Here is a 26822-nt window from a genome sequence, read left to right as displayed (position 1 = left end):
CGGAAGCCGGCTGTTTTCTATATTCATTCTGAACTCTATGGTGTTCCTTACAATGGTGCGTCTCACGTGGACTAGACCGGTTTCCGGTTACGGCTAATACAGTTTCCTTGGTTCCGACGGAAGCGGAAGTATTGTTATGTCGGTGGAGGCGGGGGAAGTGTGTTAGAAGAAGGGGGATATTTGGCCGTGAAGATGGAGGTGAGAGAGAGGGAATGCCTAAGGAATAGTTTTAAAAATGGAAATAAAATTGAGGGCGGTTGGTTTTATGCAGCCTATGCGAGCCGCTAGAATGGGTGTTTGCAGGACGCATGTGTTAATGATGGAAAGCTGTGAAGTACAGTTGGAGGGTATGGAGGAAACTGGGGACTCGGCTCCAGGTGGAAGCGACACAGTGCACAAAAGTATACATGTCTATAAACTGCTCATGCAACCCCTACAATAATGGTAGGCTTTTTGTGGGTCACAGAGAATCGGTGTTTTAATGGCACCCCGTGTGTGATACTTGGCCCCAGTGTGTGCTTTTGGCTCAGTGACAGGCGTCCTTCAGTCGGATGGACTTGTCCATCAATATGCAAGACTGACGCTAGTTCAATGTACAACATTCCCATAAACATTGCCTTGACCATTACTTGTTTAGGGTGTGTTTGTTTTGTCCAAGTGTGTGATAACGTAAGCCGTTTTTTAGTACGGTTGAAATCTTAATGCCTGCGTCTGTGTATCTTTACAACTCGGCGCAGTTTCAATTCATAACAAATATGTTTATTCTTGGTGGTGTTGCGGTCCAGGTATACATGTGTTTTATATGTGTACGTTTTGCGACAGACATACTCCCCATATTGTCTTGTTCTGCGTTACTTTGCAATTATGTCTTTATAAACCACTAAAAGAGATAATTGAATGCGTCGTGTTGGGGGAACAAATAGTAAAACCGATATAAACGCGCTTACTGCATTTGTATAATGCTTTGTGTTAACACTTTGTATAAAACAGTGTATAAAAGCTTCTGTGTCTGGCCAATGACATATCCATAGATAAAAACCATCCACAGGAATAAAACCATTCAGTTCTTGGATTTTTCCTCCCATCATAGCTCTTTGACAGCTGTCTACGGCTTCTTTGTTGTATTCGGTTTGGCACATGTATTTTGAGATTGTTTTACATATTTAGCATTTTCCTAGTTTTCTGTCTTTTCTTGAAACTTGGTTTCCCAACAAGTAAGTGATTCTGTTATGTTCGTTAATGAATACCACATATTACTTTGGTGTTTTTTAGAGATTCGCTGTTGAAGACTTATCTCCTTTTTAGAACTATAATACACACTTGAACCTCTTCATTTATGCTTTCTTGTGTTGTGCTGTATGGAACCCAACCGTTATGCCCTGGGGAAGTTCACCTTGATCACTAGGCCCTATGATATAATGATAACGCTGAATAAACTGGTGCATTTGCTTACACCTCTGCTTATAGGTGAAACATATGTATACTTCATCTCAAAAATCCCTTGGTGAAGGCCAAAGGCTTGTAGAAACGTTAGGTGTTTTTTTTTCCATTCTGTTTAGGAGGACTCCAAAAAAATGTTTACGTTTATTAAACTGATTTTTAGTCTTATTTGTTTGGTATACTCCTTAAGGAAGGCTTTTGAGGTGCTGTTCACAAATTCCACTGAATATAACAGTTTTAATTAGAAATCACCTTCCTTGTACTACTGCATCCCCAAACCCATTAATAAGAAATAATTCACTTGTCCAGTGAAACCTTGCCTCAATTTTTCAGCCAACTACAAGTGGACTCTTTATTGAGTTTGTATCTGTAAATTTGTATTTATATCATGACACAAAATATATCTGGCTTTGCTGTAGCTGACAAAATGTTTTATTAAATATATACGTTTTTGCTGTCATAGGGTTTGTTTTAGTCCTGGTTTGTACTACATGTATTGTTGAAAAATTACATACAAGCTATGGACCCCCCCCAGCTCATTGCAACGTTGTTATGCACTTACTATGGCAAATATGAAGTCAGCAGAATTATTATGACTTGTGTATCTGCCTATGCTGCAACCCTACTGGTGTTTAGAAATTATAGAAGCCATAGCATCTATTTCAGCCCTGTGGCTGGTATCATTCACAATTTACGTGGAAGTCTGTTAATTGGAACTTCTTTAGACCTGGAAACCCGTTAGAGATTGGAACATGGCACTGATTGTGTGACACATGCCAGAGCGTGCAACAAAATCACATAAGTATACTGCAAATGACATAAAATGTTGTTACCCAAGTGTAACAAAATAAAATATATTTGTTTGCAACAATACTCTGGTTTGACATACAGCCATTCTGAAATTGAAGCTAGTACCACTTTAAGTCTGAAGTCCACCTAGGAAAGGCTATACACGCAACGGCAGCGAGTAGTGCCTGTGAGTCACATGGTGAAAAACAGCAACTGAGGGACATCCCATGCAAAGCTTTCTGTAAGGTCTCCCGCTCTTTCGCTTCAAGTAACGGAAACCTGCTTGGCTTTGCTTTTGTTTTGCTATTGGTGTATGCATGTAAATGACTGTGATTGTTGGCACTTTAAAAAAACTATTAACGGAGCGTTCTGCCCTATTTTCATATCAAATGTATATTGGAGTCCATTTTATTGCATGCAAACAGTTGCAGGCATTCTTTATTAACTGAAGTTTGTCTGTCTCGTTTAACCCCTCCTCCGGCAGCCGTTAACACTAACAAGAGGCATACTGCAGTATGTTTCTAGTCAATGGAAGCTGATCTCCCAGTAAAATCAGTGGGAGTAACAGCAGCCAGTCTCATGCATCTGAATATTGATGCCTTGCCAGCATGCATGTTTCAGTGCGAGGCCTACTGAGCGAGTGCAAGAAGCTTCCTGTTTTCAGTAGATACTGCCAGGACAGGAGTTTAATTAGTATTAGAATATCAGAATGTTTTCTAATTTAAGAGTGCACGCAGGAAAATACTTTGGGTTCATGGAAATTGGTCCCAAACATACATTTTTGAAAGGCCCCTTGATAACACAATGTATGCATCAACATGTGTTATCTATAAATAGTAAAACGCATCACCTGCCTTAATATATAGTGAAGTGAGGGAGTTTAAAACCCCAACTCTTCTGTAAACTCTTCTCTCAAATCTGTCTTTAGTGAATAGGCTCATAAGAGCATAATGATATCAATGCTCTTGTATGGGTGACATGTTAGCTGTCTATAGAATTTGTAGTAGTTTTTTTTGAATTATACGATTCACAAATATGCTCAGGGGTGGCAAAGGAGAGAGTAAAGGAAAGACTGCATAGCAAGAGCCATTTTATCCAAAGAGCTAAAAGATTGCTTATCATAGGATAACCAATAAAATGTAATCCCGAAGTTTACCTAACTTCTATGAAATATGCATATGTATGTACGGATAATTGCTGATTAACTGATGTCACATGTCCTGGTAAATGGATATCTTGCCCATACAATACACAAACGTTCTGGAATAAGGCCAACAGTGGTGATCCTTCTCTGGTGTCGCTGCCTACTAAAATCCCTCCAAGAGAGCATCAGTGTCTCATCCAGGAGGTCACAAAAACCCAGAATAACATGTAAAGAACTACAGGCCTCATCTGCCTCGGTTAAGGTCATTGTTCACAATTCCACGATAAGAAATATACGGTGCAAACTTTGTATCCATTAGAGAGTTCCAAGGCAAGAACCACTACGTTATTTATTTAAATATGTAATAGTGTCTCCCTTTTCAGTCATAATCTGTTATCTATGAATTTAGGGTGTTGTATATATTATGGGCTTCACAGGTCTGGATCATGATAATGGTGGAGGGTGACCCCCTTAGCCAGCACTTGCTGGTTACAGGAGATAAGGGTCTGACTCCCTGGTTACTCCAGGGTGGATTTCTTTCCAGCGTCGTCATTGAGTGTATGTACAAGGTGAGGGGTCGTCCGACATTGTCATGCTGTCATTTGTTTGTATAGACCAAATGTTTCATGAATGCTCATCCTTTTCGGTATTCCATTATTCCTGTTGCTGTGCTTACTGTCTGTCCGCACGCTTTGTAATGGTCGTTATCTTCTCGTATGTATACTTTCTGTTAAAAGTTGGTTTGGATCTGAATTGGTTACCTTTTTACTGACATTTTGAAATACGTCACTACGAGAATACCGCAAAGTTTGCAGAGCTATTAATCACAGCTAGTATAACACAGCTAGTCTCACCTACTTCAAAGGCAACATTATTGTAATGAAGGTTGTCTTTTCTGGCTTACAGTTTCCAGGGGGCAATGACAGTTACCTGACCATAACTGGATCAGGACACCCCTTCCTCACTGGGACAGAGGTGAGTGAAAGCAGATGTTTTATTTTGCAGAGCAATTCTGGTGCAAACCTTGAAAAGCGGTCTTATCGCCATGCCAACCAATAGAATGATCCATAGAGCATTCTCATTGGTTCATGTGTTGGTGAGACCACTTTCCAAATATTGCTTGTTATTAATAACTTGTATTGGGATTCTAAGAAATACTCGATTTTGTACCAGATGAAGATCTGTGGGCAGGCTTTTATGGGATGTACCTGATTGATGCAAACAATCTTACAAATGTAATCACACCAGTGCTAGGAAGTAGACTGGGCAATGTGCGATATTTCCCAACAGTTTGGTAACACGATGACTTTTCTCAAATGTGTGTGTGTTTGATCAGTGACATCTTACATATAACTAAATTACATGTGGACGCATTGTTAAAAGGGGTGTGCGCCGGTGAAATGTTGAGGAATACATTAAGACTGATTATAGTAATTACATTCAGTGAGTGTGTTCAGTAGTAAAGTATTTGTTACAAAATGCAGGGGTACTTGTATGTAGTCTAATCTGGATGCTGGATGGACAGCAGTTATAGTCTTTTATTTGAAATGCCAGACAACTGGTTATTTGATGAAGCCCCTCACTCATATAAAAAGCTAAGACATGTTTGCTTCTCTAAAATGGCATGAGATACTCCTATCTGTGTGAATAACAACATTAAACATTGTAATATACATAAAAATAGATGTAAATATCTGTCAAAAACTATTTGTTATGGTTAATTCATCAGTTATATTGCCTTTTATTTAGCCTTCTGATTAAGTGTTACAGAAACACACACAGATTTATGTCCATCATCATTCTGCATCCGTCCATCAGTCTTGCAGTGTCTGTGTAACATCTAGCAGCCTAAAAGTCTGTTCTTTATCCTCATATCTAGACATTTCACACACCTAGCCTGGGCGATGAAGAGTTTGAAATACCCCCCATCTCTCTAGATTCTGACCCGTCCCTTGCAGTGTCTGATGTTGTTGGACAATTTGATGACCTTGGAGATCCCTCAGGAGTTCAGGATGGCGGCTTTGCAGCACAATATGGAGTGCAGACTTTGGACATGCCAGTGGAGATGACTCATGAGGTGATGGAGCAGGCAGGGGGGCTGCTTGGACCCGGGCTTTCCATGGTAATTAATTTTTTTTTTAATTGAGGTGTAACAGGCATGTGTATTTGTAAAATGTAACTTTCTGTATTTGGGAATATAATAGGATACCTTGTGTTTTAGAGGTGTGTGTGTATATATATGTATGTATACATATATACACACACACATATGTTTGTATGTATATATATATATATTAGTGTGTGTGTGTGATTACACACACACTATTTCATTGCCTTACACTTTAGTTCTTTAACCTGTTTGTATCTTACGTTATCTACATATAAAGTTCTGGAAAGTTTCCAACAGTAAAACTAGCAGGACTGCAGCTTCAGTTAGCACTTTTGATATCCTGAAGTTGCACCTACCATAACTTCCCATTTTAATGCTGTGTTAGGAATGTTATAAACACCTTTTTGGTGACTTATCAACTATTGACCCAGACTTAATGATTTTCCTGTGGCACTATAAACAGAACCAGATAGACAGATGTTTTTCTAAGTAAGTTATTACTGTTTTTATTTTACACTATTTGTGGTGTGGTAATCATGTAGTTTAATGTTGGTTACTTTTTGTAGGACCTAGACCATCCCATTGTCACCTCGTACAGCGCAAACCCCACAGTTACCATAGATGTGTCAATGGCAGATATATCATCTGGGCTCCTGTCACACAGTCAGCTTACGACCATTGACCAATCAGAATTAAGCTCTCAGCTTGGCCTTAGCCTTGGGGGTGGAACCATTCTGCCTCCGGTCCAGTCCCCTGAGGATCACCTTTCACCAACTCCGTCTCCAAACAGCTCTTTGCAGGACGAGGACATGGAGGACTTTAGGAGGGTAAGAGAGGGAGAAAGGTTGAAATTCCGTAATTTTTATGATTTTAGGGCAAAGTGTAAATACCCGTAAAATAAATTATAATTCAGAAATGTTTAATTTGAAATGTATTTACTAGATTAAAAAAAACACTTAAATCTGCCATAATTCACTATTGTTATGCCTTGGGTTTATTATTTCAGTTTCTTAGTTTGACCATTTATTTAATTTTTTTGTTGATCGGTTAAATAATGTATAACTGTCCTAACACTGTTGTCTCTTGCAGATAACTGCTCCAAAGAACATTGTTGTGGAGCAAACTAAGAAGCAAAAAACCCCCAAAGGCAAAAAAAGGAAGAAAGATCCCAATGAGCCACAGAAGCCTCTGTCTGCATATGCCCTGTTTTTCCGTGACACACAGGCTGCCATCAAGGGACAGAACCCCAATGCTACCTTTGGGGAAGTATCCAAGATTGTTGCTTCTATGTGGGACAGCCTTGGAGAGGAACAGAAACAGGTAATATGGAAATAAGTACTTGCAATATACTTTCCTTTGAAAGAACCTGTATTAGAATGAATACAAATGTGTTCAATAAAAGCTTGGTAAACTGGTGAGTAGACACACCACGTAACACTTCCTCTTTCAACCCTGTTGCATTTCACTGAAAACTGTCTGATTACAACAGCTTTCAGTAGCTTGTATACATGCATCAGTTGGTGTTTTGAAATGGACAACCAATACCTTCTACTAAAACTCTAGTTTGGCTATTACATTTGATTATGTATCAAAAATTGTACCCATGTCCCATGGTTCAATGTGTACATTTGAATCCACTCACACCAGGGATTAAAGTTTTTCGTCCCTGTTTTTCAAGTTCCACTTCCCTTTGTGTTTATAATATCTAGCGAGCAGAGTTTTCCGTTTTTTTTTTTTTGTGCGTGTTTCAAAATGACAGATGCATAACTCCCATTGTACAGTCCTTTAGAATATGTTGGTGGTTTACATCAACTGTTATTGAGAGGGTTTTAGATAAATGGAATGCCCATCCATCAGAAGTGGTAGAGGCTAATAAAATGAGGAAATTTAAGTCTGTGTGTGATAGGCATACCATTATCCTGAATCTGAAACGAGACCAATGACTGCTTAAGGTCTCTAGGTCTTAATATCAGGGATAAATGGGTGATTTAGAGCATAAGATGGAAATTATCATATTTTGTGTGACATGTAATTTTGCAGTAGATTCAGATTTCCTACTTGTGCTCTGTCTGTCGTCTTGCAGGTTTACAAGAGGAAAACGGAAGCCGCTAAGAAGGAGTATCTGAAGGCGTTGGCATTATACAAGGAAAACCAGATGACACAGGTAGGATGAGCCTGGACTGGTACATCTTTATATCAATTACATGGTTCCGTTCATCGTGTATTTGGAATTGCACTCACTGTTTCTGTACTCCTGGTTTTACAGGATGTTTTAGCCTGACTAAATAAGGCATGGTACAAAATGTTCCTATTATGCTGCCCTTACCTTCCATTCCTTGACAGAATTAAATGTGAGAGAGTAAAAAGGTAGCTCAAGGGTTCATACAACCAGTTTGGAAGAAGGCTTTCCATGTATAAATCATGCTATATCAATGATCACCTTTTTCATTAGTATTAATTAAAGAGTATGCAACAAAGGACACTAGGAAAATGCATTGTGTGTTGCGTGTGTCCATTGTAGACATATGCGGTAAAGAAAAAAAAAAGTGTTTCATAATCTGTGATTTACACTGGCCCTCATAAATGTTTAGATTAAACATATCTTTGATTTCATTGTTCTAGTATCCTCAATATGAAAGTTATGGTCATCATGATTTGAAATGAGTTATAGATTTTGGTTTTCATCATATTTCTTTAAATATAGTAATATATCACCCTTTCTTATGTTAATTCCAATTGTTAACAGGTGGTTGTTGACACAATGGATTTGGACCCCCCAGCTGCACCAGCTTTGCTGTCTGAATCTCCAGTACATTCTCCCTCTGTAGTAACTGTCCCCAGTCTCCAGCAGTGTGTATCATCGCCCCCTTCACAAACCCCTCCACCTGCACCCACCCCTCCTCCTGCTCCGACGCCGCCTCCCCAAGCACCTCCTATTGCCCAGCCAAGCATTGCAAAAATAATAATATCCAAGCAAATGCTTCAGTCAGGACAAATCCCCACATCCATTGCCATGTCTCAGAGTGTGGTGACGGTCATCCCAGCCACTGTGGTGACATCTCGTGGACTCCCGCTACACCAGCTGCAGCCCAGCCCACAGGCGCAAAGGATTACCCGCTCTGTGTTGCAGGCAGCAATGCAACTACCGCCACGTTTACAGCCACCCCCGTTGCAGCAAATGCAGCAGCCTCCGCGACTTCAGCAGATGGCCCCTGCACAGCAGCCATCAATAACCATCCTTCAGTCACCACCTCCTTTGCAATCTATGCAGAAGGTTAGACTCAGCCTACATCAGCCTCCACCTCTACAAATCAAGATTATTCCCCCTCCACTACAGCCTCAGCCACAGGCAGTTCAGGTTCAGGGGCAGAGCATTCCTGTCATCAGCGTTCCTCATTCTCCTGAAGCACAATCATCGCCTCCTGAGCACCTGGAGCTTATGACAGAGGTTGTACAAGAGGTAGGTACTGTGCTAATATGCTGTCATTTGTCAAGTCTGACTAGTAATGCACTATTGTATATTCTTTATGGAACTTTTGGGAGTTGTAGTAGTTACAGGAACCTTTGACAACAAATTTATAGAATTTTTTTTGGGGGGGCATTTTAGTTTCTTGTGCTAGGTGTTAATCGTGCAGCCCATAGCCTGTATCCCATCCTTTAAACCTCTGACTTACCTTATGGGGCACCCTAAGGTGCTTGCACTCTGCTAATGGAGAGGCAATCCTGCTGGCTTTGGTATCTGGAGATGGTTGACTCTTCACTATCAGTCCCAGTTACCAAAGCCAGCTCCGTGTAGCTCCCACACTGTCACAGATAAAACAAACAAGGACACCCTTTTCTCCTGACAAGGCAGTATTGAGGAGCAATCTTAGTATTTTAGTAGCTTGCCTTATGTGAAGAAGTAGTAAGTTTTAAAAGGGAACCACACCAAAAAATGTTACTGATATCATAAAAATACGTTTTTAAAAGTATTGTGCTGTTTTTTTAATTTATTTATATCTAGTCCCTCTGGACCTGCCGCCACCCTAGGCAAGAATACATCACTGCCTTCAGGTCTACAGATAAAGCAAGTTTTATTAGAGCAAAATTACATAAAAACACTTTGTCAGTGCTAGCCATCGTTTCTGAACACAGCCCTGTATCTTATGCTCAATGAGAAAAATATTTTTCATGCTCGTTCTGTCCGTGCATACCTGTGAGCGGTATAAGTTGATTTTTTGTGTGAGTGCATTACTGTAGATCGATCTGAGTTTTGTGAGTGCGTGTCAGGCTGAAAATGTGTAATTTTTGCATCATAAAACTAAAGTTAGCTGTGATTGGGAGAGATCATTTTATCGTGTTCCGTTTATAAATGTGCATCCCTTGTTAGGTGCTCAGCCGTCTTCCCAATTCAGTTTAACGCAGGTGCTAGGTAACCAAAAATAGAAATGTAAAAAGCAATCCATTCAGCCCATCTAGTCTGCCCAAAAATGTGATCATAGTTATTGTCTGTCTACCCCAGCAAACTTTTTGAAGAACTTGCATTAAAAATGTGGCTTGGTTTGGGTTTGCCATAAGATCGAAGCTGCTGGCACAAAAGGTTCTAAAACCACATTATGCCTGGTTCAAAAGACATTCCTGAGCACATCAGGAACATAGTTGCTGATGCACATCTTCTTTTGAAAGGCTTAGGCAGCCATTCTTAAGGCCCTGGGGTTCCACTGAACCACTTGCAGAGCTATAAACCTACAAAGTTTGTTACAGTACTTAATTTTCCCATGGGTAGCCATCCTCTATCTCTCAAAGGACCTACAGAGATTTCCGATATCTATAGGTCTCTGTTATTAACTAAGGTCAATATTCATGACCGCACCATCAGAAAGACTCTGAGAAACCATAGGAAGAACTTTGAATGTTTATGTTTGCCAAAAAAAAAAAAAAAAGCACCTTGATGCTCCTCAAGATTTCAAGAACAATAGTGAACTGATGTAGCAAACTCACTTCTCGCGAGAATGTTCTTCATCTTAGTACGTTCAGACATTTAGCTTTAGTCACCAATTGCGTATGGATTACTTACTACCGTATTTGGTAGAAACCTATGCGACATAGTGGTCGATTCAATTTATGGCTCTGCTTGTTTCCCGCAATGAATCATTTGAGAAACTTACATAGGAATACCTTTTTAATGCCAAGATGCTATGTCAATTTTATTTAAAATGTAAAAATGTAAAATTTAATTTCCATTGTTCTGGACTTTGCCGTTTATACGGATCCAGAACTAACTACCAGTTAGGTGTCTACAAAATGCTTTTAAACCCTCCAAACAAAAAGCTGGCAATCCTATTCTGAATTTATAGAATGCAAATGCCCTATGTTTGAATCCTCTCTCTGATAAAGCCTTGTAATCTCAGCGCCGTAAAATCAAACGAAACAGTTGCCTTTTAAAATCTGAAAAAGTGGACACGTCATATGATTAGCTAGCTGGCTGATTACAAATTGCTCTCTACTTCAGGAGTCTCCACCACCTCAGATGGATGTGGAGCTTGTGAGTGGCTCTCCTCCCCGCAGCCCATCTCCCCAGCCTCGCTGTGTCCGATCCGGGTGTGAAAATCCCCCTGTGGAGAGTAAAGACTGGGATAATGAGTACTGCAGCAGCGAGTGCGTGGTAAAGCATTGCAAGTAAGTGCTGACCCTAATGGCTATGGTAGACTTGTCTTTAATTCATATCACAGAGCATGTATGTATTCATGTTGTAGTTGCAAAAAAACAGTGCAACAGCAAAACTGGGTAAAATTTACTTCTACCTTAAGTGCTAGGGTGTGGAAGCATTCATGTCTTAAGGCAGTTGCATTCAATCACATTCATATAATTATATGTATATCAGTCAATATATACACCATAGATGTGGTCCTTACCATGTGAAAGGGGGGGAACCCTGGACGGGAGTACACATTTTACACAATGGCTTTATTAGTTAGCAAACAAATTTTCTATATATATATATAATGCATCATAAATGTTGCAAAGCCTGGTATAGAGGTAGTAAACCAGTGGATCTGCATTGTTAAACTATAGCCCCCTATGATTTTTATATCCACCTTTTTTATATAATCAATTGTTGGCTCCTTGGTATGTAATGAGGTAGTAGCTTTCGTGAATCAAAACAAAACACGAGGCCACTCTAGTACATCCATAGTCACGATCCTTGGAGGCGTGTGTGTGCGCGTGTGCGCGTGCACACGCACGTATGTAGATTATATAGATGGAAGAGTGATATTGGAAGCTGCTTGTAATTGGGGAGTATTAACACTCTTTATTTCATTTTATCTTTATTATATTGCATCTACATGTGGAATTTAGGTTGGTTTGTCTATATAGATGTTCTGTATGGATGTGTTGAAATAATGAAACCAAATCGAGTAACCAATTTCCTTTTACCTTTGTCTTGCAGAGACACCTTCCTAGCTTGGATTGCTGCCCGCAGTCAGGGTACAATTGCGCCTGTGAAATAACACAAACTCCCCTGGAATGGGGCATAGTGTAGGAATATTAAAAAGGAGGCCCATATGTGGACAATGCCAGTATCTACGTGACATCTCTGTACATACTGTGTTATGTAAAGAATGGAGAAGACTGCAAGGGTGGGGTAGGGTATTTTTTTCCCACAAAGGTCTGGGGCCAGTGGTACCCTGCGAGGGAATATTGGGGGCCCCATCTGGTGTATTTTGGAGTTTTTCTCTTGCTCTGAAAATATCATTCATTTTTTTCCCCACCTTGCTCTGAAACTGTAAATATATTTTATAGAATATGCAACTTTGAGCAGAAAATTCCACAATGTTTCAGTATTTGTCTACCATCTCAGTACAGCAACAGTAAAGATGTTAATTTATTTTGGCTACAAATATTAAGGTTAGTGCCCGGATTGTAGAAGAATTTTCAGCTCTGCATCTACCTTCCCCATCCTGTGTATGAGCCCTTTTATTGGATATGGTCACAGAGGACAGATGGAAGAAAAGCTGTGTCTATGAAGTGTGGTGCCCCTTCAAGCTATAGTTTTGTTTTTGTCTTAGTTTTGTAGAGGGTTGTGACACTCAAAATTGTATAGTTTTTTTGTTTTTTTTTAAAAATCCTTTTTAAAATTTTATTCCCAAGTACAAATAGACAAAAAAAGTCATGTGAGGGACTACTTTGCAAGGGCTGCTTAAGTTGTAGTTTCACTCATTGCAACAGAATTAGGTATCATTTAAGTGAGTGTGATGTCATTCTTTAACATAATTCCCAAAAGTAGAAAAGCAGTGGCGGTAATTAGCAGATCAAAACGAGGGTGACCAACTTAAATATGACGGCGTCCTTGGATTCTTTTGTGTTTTACTCAGTAAAGGAAGAGTATTATGAAGAACCCGCACTGACGGGTTTCTCCAGCGTGAAGGGTTGAGTTGACCCTGTATAATTCAGTGGTGAGGAGACTTTGAAGAAATTGCATTGGCAAGCCCAGATCCTTCTGCAGTAGATACTCATTGAGGCTGGAACTTCATAATAATTAGTGAAGGCAGGGAGCGGAAACAACTTTGCATAATAATCAGTTACATTTCTTTGGTCTTTAGTGAAAATGAAGTTCTTAGGGTGGCTTCAGTTCTTTTATAACACTTATTGGGACCCGTTTTTTTCCCTTGTATGTTATTGGTAACTGTTTTGCTGTACTAAAAGACCAGTAACAGTGAATCAATTATTCAGACATTACAACCATCTAATTTATATTTCTTGCAAACAGCGTGCAAGAAAACATCAGTAAGTTGCAAGATATCTACACTACACGTGCCTGGGTTATTAGGGTTATCTGAAATAATATCCAGTTTCAGAGTCAGGATAATAATGCATTTTACATGTAGTCGTGTGGTGCAAAGACATTACCTGTTTTTAAGCTCCCACAATCACTTTTCACCGTGTACTTTATTTGGACTTTGGAGAAAAGTTATGGAATGGTTAGGTGGAATAAAAATATTTTGGAAGATTGGCTTTTTAAATTATTTCCAGGTACTGCAAGCATTCTAGAACACATCACAAAATATCCCAACTATAGAGTTTTATTTTTTTCTGTCAGAAAACTGTACAACAAATTGATCAAAATATTTATTTTAACAAAACAAAATTGTGCCATTTACAGTACTGCAACCCCGTTTTTTTTATGTCCCTGCTTCTTCACAGAATAGTACAGGTAAGCATAGCAGTGGTTTAACCATTCTCTATCATGGACATATCCTTACAGTTGTTTTTGTAATTGCTGAGCAATGTACAAAGGCTTCTGTTACTTGTAGCGATTAGAGTCCAGCATTGGTGTACTGACAAAGCAGAGCCTTTGTTTACATGTTCTTCGGTTTTGAGATCACTCCGTCTGGATACTGCTGCTTGAATCGAGCCACAACATCTGGATCCAGAAGGTGGATTCCATCAAGCTGATTACCTAATGTGATCCTACGGAGACAATACAGGCATTTACACGGGGCAGAAGGAATACAAAACGTCTAAGATCAGCGCAATGAATGAATTCTCCAAATAATTTTTAAATAACCATCTCTCGTATTTGAGAGACTGTTTACAAGATTCACAAACGAGTAAAAGTTATTAGATACAATGATATATAATCCATCCCAGTCTATAGACCATAAACACAGATTTGCTATGAAATCTAGCACTCATCCTGTCACATATACTTACACACTAACCCACATGCTAATGCCATACTGTAACAAACACCGTACATGCACTGGCTAACACTATACATATATAAAAATACATGGTTTAACACATTGGCACTTCAATACAGCAGACACTACCTTGCTTTCCTCCAAAACCCTGCTCTACTGGTTACGTGCAAGGTTATCAAACTGGCAGTAGGCATTGGGGTGGGAGCAAGTTAATACCACCATAACTATAGATTTAACGTTTAACCGATCTCCTTAGTATCCTGACTTAATTATGGGAATGACAAATTGAAAGCAGAGATTAAGTAGTTCACTGTGGTCTAACAGATATAAATATTAAATCTAGATTTCAACCCAAAATAATGAAGGATGGGTGGGTCATATATAAAGTGAACACTGGAGGCTGGAAAATATGTTCAGGAGGAAAGGCTAATATAGATTTCACGATCATTTAAGTCTCTTTATTGAATGTAATCAACTATGGCTTGTGGAATTTTAATATTTGAGCATCTTCACATGTACGTGACATAATGACAGCAGGTAACGGTCTAGTAACCAAGATCAGAGCTACCAGCTGCAGGGATGAATAAGAAAAATCACTTCTATGCAGTGCCAGCAATTATAGCATATTATTATAAAGCCATGTTATCTCAAACCCATCTCAAAGGCATTCTCTAGCCATTTTCTGACAAGTATCTACAAGAGACACAAAGCAGTAGTTTTTTTTTTTATTCTATTCCGAAACACTCACTATAAAGATAAAACTGGATGAAAGTATTTTTGTTTGTCGTTTATACTCATTCACACCATTAAGAAAGTAACGTGAAAGGACGCTCACCAGTTTGGTTGGACATTGTGGGGGCGCCCAAATAGCTCTATCTTGCGGGTTCCAGGAGACAGACGCTCAATCATGCCGTAGATCTCATCAGGTTTGTGACTTGTGGAACGGACCTAAAAGATTGAATCCGGTTATTGTGTATTAACCACTAGAAGTACGCAGCCCTAATACTCTCAGAACCAATTCCACCTCTCCGGGTAACTGGTTTTTGCCAGGAACAAATAAACATTTCTCTCACAGCCCTTGTCAATGCTACAGAAGTATCATTTGCCAAATGGATATAGTCATGTGAATGCCCATGGCAGCAGCTACATCAACAAAGAAAAGTGTACCTTGCAATTTTGTGTTGAATTGCGTCTCTCAAATGGTCACTTTATCATGCTAAGGATGCTGTAGATTTCATGTAATTAAAATCTGCAGAGCTTAAAGATTCATTGCTCTCTTACCTCTGCTACAATGACATCGCAGTCCAGACCCCTATTAAATCCCTGAGGATTCCCTTTAACACCAACCTGCCAATCAGAATAGTGAGTCAGACAAGAAGAGTAATACTCAAGTATAAATCCACAGATAGAGGGATAAAACCGCTCAATAACACAGAATAATCTCCACATTCTCCTGATTGGAAGCATAGCAGTGACATTTAGTTTCCAGGTACTGATGAATATCAAGTTACCAGGCAGTGCTCCTTTCCATGGTTAAGCCAATGGCCTGTCCGTCCTGTTCGTATAATTCGCTGTAACTGATTTGTTTTGACCCATATGATCTCATCCACCCGCTCATATCTGTACAGAGCAAAATGGTTGTAAGTCATCACAGCAATGGAGAGGAGTCAGGTTGGTGAAGAATAAGTATACTCACCCCCATAGCTTTAAACACTCTCGGCCCAATTCCATAGCCCTGAAAAAAACAATTTACTCTTTTTAGTTGGTCAGTCTCCAACCCATGATGCTTATGGCTCACCTCCAACCATAAATTAGGGGACTCCATACTAGATACATAAGGGGGTCTACATTTGGCCTGCAATATAAATAATACAGCTCTGTTATGTAATGTAAACATGTCTTAATTGCAACTGTTATGCTCTGTATCATTTTATCATGACCTTGTATATGCCTGCTTTTAATGGATTTCCTTAGAATGGAAACAGGAAGTTCTACAATAGAGGGGAAGAGATGAACCACACAAAGCACCATTTCAACCACAAAAGAGAAACTAAGGCATAAGAAGTAGTAATAAAAATTAAATCTGTCTGTTAGGGGGTGGCAAGCAGTTAAAAATGTTAATGCGGAAGAAGGGAAGCACGTTTCTTGAAGACTGAAGAAACGTGTCTGTAGATGAGTGTTTAATAATACTTTTACTACCACTTAAATTTAAGTGGAAGGGTTTTCCCATCACCTTTACCCACCATACCTTATGTAAACCTAGAGAGCAGTGCAAAGAATAAGAAGCACATTGCCATGAACAGACTAGACACAGATGACCAAGTGAGACGGTCCGCTGGATGGAAGCGAGATGATTAACACAAAATATTGGCCATACAGAACTAGTTGCACTGTGGAGTTAAATGTATTTTGTTTACGTACCTTCCAGTCACCCAGAGGAAAAGAAAGCCATCGTCCTGTAGCACAGGGATCTGCAACTTCCTCATCTCATCATCAGTCAGTGTGCCATAAGGTAGCTCCATGTGGATGTCCCAAGGTGGGTCAGCCATCACTACTGAAAACTTGCCCAAGATACTCATATCCAGGTAACGGATGTCACAGCGGATCCACTATAACACAGGAAGGGAAAGATCAATTCATCAGTGATTAAGCAGGGGAGAGGAACAGACGTGAGTTATATTAAAGATCATTCTTGACACGCAATCTATTTTTGGAATAGCACTCAACAGAACTTTTCAGCCAAACTGAATTCTACTACCAGCAACCATTTTTCAGAGCTAAAAGCTACTAGACAAACATCCTGACTCCCTATCATACTGCTTGCGGTAAACTATTATTTATGGTTTCATACCAGGACCTGTTTGTTTTGCATTAAAGCTGCATGACAAGGCAAATATTTCCATTTTGCTACAATGTTGCCACGCTTTCCACGTAGAATCTATTATCTCACCTGTGCAGGGAAGAGCCTTCCTACACTGGGGTCTCCTACGCCTTTCGCTACTGGCATGTCTTGACTGGGGGTTGTTTCAGCTCCTACTGCAGTTCCTCCAGGCTCTACCCAGGCATCTATCTCATAGTGAACATACTTGCAAGTGTCCATGTGAAAGCAGGTGTTTAGGAAGGAACAGTCACCTAGAGACTCGTCCGTGTGCATGTTAATAATACGCCTGTCAGACGAGACAAAAATTAAAACTTCACTTGGCACTGCAACGGAGGTCTAAACCAGGAGAAAAATTTTAGAAATAGGTCGCGATAATTCAAAAACCATGATTTAAATCGGCGTAGGAAGTAGGTATTTGGCACAGATGACAATACAAAGATACTGATATTAGAGGAAACTTTTTTGTAGGTCTCATGGGAATTCTTTTTTGTATCAGGCAGATAAAATATATCATTACAAGCTATACCAATTAACCTCACTGATAAAATTAGGTAATATCTCAAAACGTTTACGTGAGTGTTTTACCTTAATATTCTTACCAAGGCATCTTATACACACACAAAAGAAAAATTGATACTTTACGTTTAAGCAAGCTACAGCTATTTTTAAGCTCTACTTTGTGTTATATTCACAAAACACATCAGAAAAGAAAATATACTAGATCTTGTACTAATGGACTTCTGAATTGAATCAAGACAACCAATAGGTGGCAATAATAAGGATACATTAAAAAAAACAAACAAAAAAAAAAACACAAAATGAAAACCCCACATGTACATATAACTATTGAGAGCCAATAAGATTGCACCACCAAAAATGTGTTAAAATGACCTTACAAAGTTAAAAACAAACACCACCTCATTTCTTATATCCATGATACCTGAAGTGCAGCCGTCGGCATGGGGTGTCCACACCTGATGCTCTCATACATTCCTCCTTGGTTCCATAGTCACAAAACTCTTGCACCTGCGCCCTGCCCCGAGAGCGGAATTTCTCCACGATAGACTGCTCTTTGGCAGTGCTGGTGTTCAGAAGCTCAAGGATCTCTTGGCTCACCTGGCATATCACAAGCACATTATAAAAAGCTGGTCTACCTAATGCAAGTATCCTAACCTAAATGTTAAGTTCTGGAATACCATGTATACATTTTCTTATATATCAAGTATGAATGCATAGGGCTCAAACATGTTGTGAGTAACTACACTTGCTTAATTTAAAATATAGTAGGAAAATCTAAACAAACCAACACAACTGGACAGGTAAAAAGTCAGTGGCAAGCTATGAACATTAGTGAAAAACGTAAGAGGTTGAGAATGAACACGTTTACGTTACGTTTTGGAAAACAAGGAGTGTCTGTCACAGCCTCGGTTGGTTTGCACGAATTCAAGAAAATAAGAAAAAATGTTTGCGGTAAAAAAAGAATTTCTATAAAGGCCCTAAATCACATGCAGAGCTTACCAAATACAACACACTCCTCTTGAGTCAATCATAAGCAAGCAGGGCAAACAATACGCACACATGTATCTTATTCTTTACACTGGTTTGAAGATCAGACACTCTATTTTAGGTTTTTTTTTAGCCTGATCACTTGCTTGTTTGCAGACATTGTGGCAACTGGTCACATGACTAAACACGAGTCTGAGAATCTGTTGTTTAATGCCTGATTATGTAACAGCTATACATCTAGTACCATTAGCAGAATTACTTTATTACAAATTGTATTATTCCAGCCTCCCACCTTTTTGCTTTGTTGTTCCTTGGTGGATTGTTGACTTAACAAGCTTTCAATCTCCAGATCCAAATGTGAAGCCTGTTTTCGTGCCTTTTTTTGTGGCTCAGAGTTTTTCTTTTCCCCTGAGGTACTAGCAGAAGATGAGACAGATGAGGATGTTGATTGATTTGTTTCCTGGTTTTTTCTCTTCTTGGTTCCCGACTGAGTTGTTGGTGCTTTCCTCTCAGTCACAGCACCCATCATGGCAGAGAGCTTGGAATGGTCGGCAAACGTTACAACAGTGGGGCGGTCATCATCTTCCTGACCCCAACCTTTCAACTCTATTAGCTCCTGAGCAGCAAACTTTTGTAAAAGGCTTTCTACTGCTTGTCGTGTAACAGGAAAATCTGGCTGTAAAGAGATATGATACATTAGCACAATGTTAGAGACATAATGACAAATTAAGTGATCAGTAAGGAAAATAGCATTGATCAGCTTCAGCAGAAAAAATGTTAGCTTAACAGAAATAATAAAGAAACGCAAGCAGTATGTAAGATGCAGACAATATATACAATAACTAGGTGGCATTAAAAGCAGAATACTCATTTGAGGGATGTTACAGGGGTACTGTGTCATTGTGCAATGCAACTTGTTTCTTATTATGTTGTACCCTGGTTTCCGTGTTTTTATATTTGAAGAAAACTCAATAAAAATGTTCAAAAGTGAAAAAAAAAAAAAAACAGAATACTGATCTCTTTGTCAAATGGCTCTTTTTTGGTGGGGGAGGGCAGAAGGATAGCAATCCACTGTTTTTGGCAGAAGAGTCAAATAAGAGGTCTGTAAAGAGTATGTCTTTTTTTTTTTATTCCGAGAATAGGAAAGGACGCGAAACATGATATATTTAATGGGGGGAAAAAAACATACACAGCAATAGCCAACACGTCTCTTACCGTAGCGATGGCAAGCTGGATAGCCAAAGAATCTGCCGGCAGGACGAGGGACACATCTGAGAGATGGTGGAGAAGCTTCTTTTCCAGCTCTGGGTCCGGAGTGACCTCTGCAGAGCCACTCAAACCTTTCGGAGGCTGGGGAGGAGCAGCAGAAGGGACAGGGCTATCGCTGCGAAAGCTTGGTGAAAGGCCGCTGTCTGGGTTTTGAGGATCTGTAGAGGGGTAACAACAAATAAAAGAAAATAAATTAAAAAAAACACCCAGTCATTTTAGATTTCACTACATTTTTTTCTCGCCATGCCTAATAGGTTGACAAGCAAATTACATTAAAATATGCAAAGAGTATTGCGCTTATATAACATGCATTTACACATTGAGCAAAATATAGCATTATTATTATTTTTAGAATGCTGCATGCAGCCTGGTATAGGGTCCAATAAAGCTGATTGCACCACTATTATAGTACATCCTTTCCTTCCTTACAGCAGGACAGGTCTGCCAGCATTAAGATGAATGGCTTGAAATGTAGTCACTTATTATGATTACATTTACATAACCAGTGAATGTATGGGACCGGTACTGCCCATAGCACAGACATGAGAAACCGGAATGACAAATGTAAGCTTACCCAGACCCAGCTGAGATGTGGCATCCTTCCGCCTGCGCTGCAGCCTCTCCCGCAAGTAATCCAGCTGCTTCTTGTGAGCCTGGATAGAACTCCATGTATCTGACATCTTGCAGTCTTTCCCTATCCGCCAATCTGGTCCAGACTGGGGAAATTAACTAGACGCGGGACACTACTCCGTGCTTTGTGCTGCAGATATTTATATCCAGGTTCTCTGCTGCCACAGTCAACCCGACGCTCTTTCGGCACTTATACAAAGTATTCACAAACCTCCATTTGAATTTTACTGTATTTTCTTGAGCGATAAAACATTCAACCACACGAGGTCCACCATATTTTATCTTCCCCGGTTGTTTCTTCTCTCCTCTTTTCTCATTGGACAGTCTTGCCCAACACCAACTTCCGTTCCAGCACTGTTCTTCCCCTTGCTTCCGGCTGAGGATGTGTTGCGGCCATCTTTAGAACTGGCAATCGCTGCCTAATGAAGTGTTGCGCATGTGCGAGTTCATTTTCTTTTCGCCGGATTTATTTTAGTGCAAGGGCACACCTAGTGGCTCTATATAGTAATGCAATAATTGGAGTGAATGTGAACCAAAAGTAAGCCGTGTAATAAAGAATATATATAGCTGTATATATATATATATATATATATATATATATATATATATATATATATATATATATATAAACAAAAATCATTTTGTTATTCTTAAGGATGATGTAAAATCCATGTATTCTTTTCCCACAGTGTCACAAACAATGCAGCATAAGGTAACCAGATGTCACTGTTGTAAAAGGAACAACCTGACATAAAATGTCTATCTTTATGTACCATATAATTTCTATAAAATATGTCTCTCTGGGTAAACTGTAAACACTCTTGCGAGTTTACAGTATAATAGTTACTCTTAAACTGTGGTTTAGAGACCACCAGTGGTATCTGGTACCATTCTTTGTAGACGTCACAATGTCACAGTGAGGCACAGAGTGAATCTGGGGCAGATTATTTCAACTCAAATTTCAGGCTTTATATTAGATCTGAGTTATTCATGTATTTACATTATTTAATAGGTGCATGTTTTGTCCAAAGGGGGTCTTTTATCATTTCAGAAAGAATTTGCTAATCACCTGGTAATGTGCATTTTTTTACCTGTTTAGGATGCTGCAGCATTCCACCTCCGACATCCTCTACATTCTGTTAGGTTTTTTTAGCCACTGTAAGGAAAGTACTCCTATCAATTAGTGCCCTTCCTGCGCATGCTCAGGGGTCATTTCCCCCCTGGAAATAGTTTATAAGCCCCTACTGGTGCTGGCTGGCAGTACGCTCTGCTGAGAACCCTCTGCTAGGCATTTAGAAGGGGGTTAAGGAAATGAGCAAATGTATTCTGATGTATCTCTATAAATTTTCATTCGGTACCTTTAAGTTTAGAAAAGTAAGCAGCGCAGTACCTTTAACCCCTTTGCGGTGCTGGGCATCCATGTCACCGTCTTTTAACCAATTGAGTGCACGGAAGTCTTCAATAGACAGAGGGAATGCAAAGGCACATTGCCTTTGTCTTTTTCTCTGCCCCTCGCCTTTGTGAGCTAGAGAGGCACTAAAGAACATTACAACATACAAGCACCTAAAGTTTGTGGTAGGTGTTGTAGTTCATCTGGATATGCAGGGTCCTGTCTCATATGGACCCCAAGCGACCATTTGTCTGTCCAAGAACCATACTGGTTTGTGAGCTGTTCAGGCTCCTTAATACCTGTGCAAAACCTGACAAGGAAGGTGACCATATGTTTCAGAGGTGAAGGTGGGATCCTGTTTTTCACCTCTTTCTGCTTTAGGACCACCGTCTATCACATCCAGGGTTCTCAGGGTGGCAGATCCCCTGTGATTCCCTGTTTCCTCAGGTCCTATTGGTGGGTCTGGAGAGACAGTCTGATCCAGAGCTTGGAGTAAGTGGGTTGGCTCCATCACTTTCAGAGGTGGTGCCACGGCTGCACTTTAGTTGCCTTTCTTCTCGGCTGGGAGAGAATTCTTCTTTCTCTCCATTTTCCCTTTTGTTGCTCTCTTTTTGTTGCTGGGGCAGAGGTTGCTGCTTTCCTGAAGGTGCCGCAGGTCTCAAGAGCCCCAATGACTTTTACCTGACCTCCTCCATGAGGTTTATGTACTAAAGAGGGAGTTTGCAGAGAGTTGCACAGCTTCTGATCCAAAGAATATCTTGGATTACCCTTTCACAATCATATTTCAGTTAGTGAGATTACTTTAAGTTCATCTCACTGACTGAAGTATGCATTATACAGGAAAAGTTCAACTATTCTTACAGAGAAATTTGCCTAAGATGGCCCTTTACAGACTATAGTGAATGCAAGGAGATGGAAACACTGCCTTGCATAATTTCTTGTCAACGTTCGCTTTAGTAAATGAACCTTGGGTTTCAGAATAATAGAGCTCATTACTCACTGATAAAGACTGTGAATTGCATGATTATATGTCAATTACTTAAGAGGTAGAACTATTGCAAGAAATGAATCCTCATAATGCAAGTGGAAATGCTGTCCGCCATGTTTTATCCTGTCACTAGGAAGTTATTGTGTATGTATGTAATATGATATATTGTGTATGTACAAATGGATGTAGCAACATATATCATTTATTAATCCTCAAATAAAATATGTTAATCAGGATGTCGGTGTAAATACAGTATGAATTAAATTGATTGATTTGGTTGAAATATGTTTCACTATGTTAGTGCCTACAAAATACACTGTTTGTCATACTATGCCTGAGCATTATATGGGTGCTACTATCTTATAAGCAGATTAAGTACCTGCTCAGTGGCGTAACTACAGGGGTCCAGGTCGGAAGAACACTTTCTAAACTATATTTAACTGGCACGGAGAGACAGGAACATATCGGGGTCACGCTATGTTTCGTGACCCTGCACTGAAACTGAGGCTGCTCGCAAAGTGTCCGAGCAGCCGCACAGCCAGCTGCAGGAGCCGGTAAGAGGTAAGTAGGGGCAGGAGGGAGGTGGGATATATGTATATGTATATGTGTTTGTGGATATATATGTATGTATGTATGTATGGGTGGGTGGGTGTGAGCATGGATATGTAATTGTATGTGTGAACATGGATGTGTGTGTGTGTGAGCACAAATGTGTAAGCATGGTGAGATGGAGTGTGTGTTAGAATGAAAATGTATGTGTGTGAGCACAGATGTGTAAGTATGGTGAGATGGAGTGTGTGTTAGAATGAATATGTATGTGTGTGTTAGTATGAGTAAGTGTGTGTAATTTGTGTGTGTTTACATATGTGTGCCAGAAATGTATGTTGGAAGGGTGGCAAAGAAGTTACAGACAAGTTGTTTGGGGGCAATGATGGCACAGACCAGCTGTGAAGTTGAGGGGCCCCAGAGCAATTTTTGCACCACAGCCCTGTGGTTTCTTGGTTTCTAGTTACGTACCTGCGGAGGATACTAAAAGGAGCGTAGCAATTATTTGTCATGAACTTGTTGCCATAAGTATTGCTTTGCTCAATTTATACATTATAGTATGTTTCTTACTAGTACCATATTGTAACGGAGAGCTGGAAAAGGGGTCCCAGTGGCAATCTCTAAGTTTTCACTTTAAGTTTGGGTATCATTTTGGTGATTAAAATAAAAGGCTGACTGGACCCGTTTTGGTGTTGGACAGGCCTGGATACTTATATCACTGAGGCATTCACCAGTGTTAACACCATGGGCTGATAGCTCCTTGCCCTTCTATAACTGAGATGTATGATTTGATTATGCTTGCAATACGCCTCAGCTTTGCTGTTCAGACCCTCTCATTGTCAAATATTTACTTTCAGAAAATATTTTTTGAAAAGAAAACACAACCTCATTTCAAAATTGTAATTTGTTCTTTGTCATTTCTGGGCTTCTCTCGCGCATAGTATCTGCCGAGCATCCTTTTTCATTATGGCACTTTATTTCAAACAGGTGACCTGCTTACTTCAGTTCACAATGTTCTCTTTTCCATTCCCACGAATTCCTTTGGAGAGGTTTACACAAAATTTGCATTCATTTCTTGGTCACCCAAGACTCTCATATTGTCCAAGCCTCCAAGGATTTTCTTTCTTTACATGTTTTCCTTCTGGCTTTGTCTCTCTGTTTCTACTTCACTAATTCCCCCTACACCCGCCTATCTGCTAATGCCTACCCCCTCTCTTAATCTCAGATTGCTTAGTGGTCAAAGAAACTCGGGGGAATAGAATGTATTGGATTCAGTGTCCCAAGTAAAAGAATAGAGTTTGATTTTATCCAGTTTAGCGCTTATTTTTGTGCAGCTCTTATGTTCTAGTTGAGCATTTATTGTAAAGGCAGTGTACCCCAGCATGTACTTTAGCAATGATAAGACATCAATATCTACCCCATTTTCCCATCATAAGGCTTAGACAAAAAAAAAATATGGTTAATACTTAATAGCACAGTTAAAGTAGCAAATTAACCCTTTTCCACTCACCCACAGTACAACCAACTTTCCACCCAAAAGATCCCTGTTGCTTTTTAATAAGTATATGGTGGGTATATACACAGCAACAGGCTTTGTGGCATTCCTCCCTCTTCACCTTTAGACCTCCAACATTCAGGGTTAAACTGCAAGAATTCCTCAGCTATGCCTACTATATTTCATAGATTTAACCGGAAAAAAGCAGATGAATCATTACTAAGCTCTGTTCCCACAGTGCAAGAAAGAAGTTGGTTTTCTTGGGATCTCCAGGGGGTCTAACAAGACCACTCTGCATGCATGCGCATAAAGCGCTCCCATTGGTTTCAATGGAAGTGCTTTTTTGACAGTGATTGCCTATTTCAGCCATTACTGACATGGAGCGTGGAGGGGAAGGAGCTGCAGCGTCTTCAACATGTTACATTTTGTTTTTAGGTGAAAAATGCATATTAAATTAATTCTCAAGTACTTTAACATGTATTTGCCATTGGTGAAGGTATTTGGTGCAGTAGACTGCCTCTGACTCAAAAAAACTCAAAATGTATACATTTCTGTAAATTGTATATATATTTCTTGGGGAAATGATTTTTTTGTGTGGCTTTTCTTGCTGCATATACAGTAGTACTGTACAATGGTATATATTTACCTGTGTATTTATGCATAAAGGCTCTGAATTGTCCTTGAACAACTTATACTTTAGAACTTTACTAAATAATAAAATCCATTCCCATCAGCCTTTACCGCATGCATCCTAAATATTATATTGGCCGTTCTGTGCAGAGGTGCGCAAATTGTATATGCTTTACATAGAAAAAGCTTGCCATAAAAAATTACACAAGTGTCCCGCTTTGGAAGGGTCAGTCCCTTTTTGAGAGACAAGTGCACTCATGCCTATTTCCTCCCCCCAACATCGATCTTTTCTAGGAGCTCAGAATGACGTCCCTCAGCCAATTTTACATTTTGGAAGGTATGAAGACACTCAGATTGAAAGCTGACTAACGACTTTACTCGAATGAGACCTATTAACCCTTCATATCCATTGGTATCAAGAAATAGCAGTTTCAACTCAGACATGTTTTTAGAATGCCTACTGATTTTAGTGCACTTGCTTCTGTGCAAATAGTATGCCATCCATGTGTCCCTCTATGGGGTACAAATCGCTCTGTCCACTTTCCTCCACCAATGTCGCTATTTTCTGGGACCTTAGAATTTTCTACTGCCCTAAAGAAGACACAACTGTGCTTAAAAAATAAATGATGTGCTAAATGCGTCTTTTCTGCGAAGCCCTATCCATGCTTCTCTCCACATCCTCTTAAGCAAAGTGCCCTCTTTTGAACTTTTGAAATGTCGATGATGCAAGCTATAAAACTTTTATTTTCTCTAGTTTTTTTGAGTACTGATTTTATAACCGCTGGCCTAAATGTACAGCTCTCCCAGATTGCCCCAGTATTATAAGGATTTGTAAACCATAGCACTGCTAGCTAAATCCATGTTTACTGCATAGGAAACAGGATGATTACAGGTGGACAGAAAGACAGTTTGGCAAGAATGTGTGTGAACAAGGGAAGGGGGTGAAATAAAAAAGGGAGACAAAGAGGAAATGTTCACCCAACTGCTTTAAAGCGATTAAGGCTGGGCTCAGTTGGCAGGAAGTTTGGCTGAATAGAGAAGGGGAGACCAGCTGGTCTAGCAGTAGGAGATATCTGTGCTGTGAGCCGAGCAAGTCAAACATAATCTCCTAAATAATATTATCTGTAACCAGGAACCCTTGATCCCCCTCTTCTTCAATCTGTGAATAGAATGAACAGTAGACATAAGCTCAGCTGCTGCGATGCCTGAAAATTAAAAAGACAGGCTCCATGGCAACTTGCCATCTTTATACATGCAGCCTTTTAAAGCTCCACGCTCATAGACAGCATAGAAAAAAGATACTCATTAGCTTTAACCCTG

The 26822-nt window shown here is 39.7% G+C and overlaps 2 protein-coding genes and 1 long non-coding RNA gene across 5 annotated transcripts; 2 read left to right on the top strand and 1 right to left on the bottom strand.

The window, feature by feature from the left end:
• The first annotated feature begins 61 nt into the window (after positions 1–61).
• TOX4 (TOX high mobility group box family member 4) lies at positions 62–12395 on the top strand. 2 transcript variants are annotated; one of them, XM_053468480.1, is made up of 9 exons: positions 62–198; positions 4280–4348; positions 5253–5495; positions 6050–6310; positions 6573–6803; positions 7567–7647; positions 8230–8943; positions 10975–11141; positions 11914–12395. In XM_053468480.1, the coding sequence occupies exons 1-9, from the start codon at positions 193–195 to the stop codon at positions 11972–11974; spliced, it is 1833 nt and encodes a 610-aa protein (XP_053324455.1). In that variant the 5' UTR covers positions 62–192; the 3' UTR covers positions 11975–12395. The 2 variants fall into 2 exon arrangements, with proteins under 2 accessions (XP_053324455.1, XP_053324456.1); XM_053468481.1 differs by lacking the exon at positions 4280–4348 and having other exon boundaries at positions 100–198.
• Positions 12396–13579: 1184 nt separating this feature from the next.
• On the bottom strand, positions 13580–20780 carry METTL3 (methyltransferase 3, N6-adenosine-methyltransferase complex catalytic subunit). 2 transcript variants are annotated; one of them, XM_053468479.1, is made up of 11 exons: positions 20404–20780; positions 19770–19981; positions 18847–19230; positions 17989–18164; positions 17118–17334; positions 16589–16776; positions 15864–15902; positions 15679–15787; positions 15449–15514; positions 15003–15115; positions 13580–13934 (listed from the first exon to the last, which is right to left on the bottom strand). In XM_053468479.1, exons 1-11 carry the CDS (start codon positions 20501–20503, stop codon positions 13823–13825), a joined length of 1716 nt encoding a protein of 571 aa, XP_053324454.1. In that variant the 5' UTR covers positions 20504–20780; the 3' UTR covers positions 13580–13822. The 2 variants fall into 2 exon arrangements, with proteins under 2 accessions (XP_053324454.1, XP_053324453.1); XM_053468478.1 differs by having other exon boundaries at positions 20398–20779.
• LOC128498394 (uncharacterized) lies at positions 15194–15430 on the top strand. The gene is made up of 2 exons (XR_008354628.1): positions 15194–15347; positions 15399–15430. It is a non-coding gene; the product is annotated as an uncharacterized LOC128498394 (long non-coding RNA).
• Positions 20781–26822: the final 6042 nt, after the last annotated feature.

This window comes from Spea bombifrons, chromosome 1, assembly GCF_027358695.1.
Source record: "Spea bombifrons isolate aSpeBom1 chromosome 1, aSpeBom1.2.pri, whole genome shotgun sequence".
Taxonomy (NCBI): Eukaryota; Metazoa; Chordata; class Amphibia; order Anura; family Pelobatidae; genus Spea; species Spea bombifrons.
Note: the sequence above shows the minus strand (reverse complement) of the source record. Positions and strands in the feature narration are given on the sequence as shown.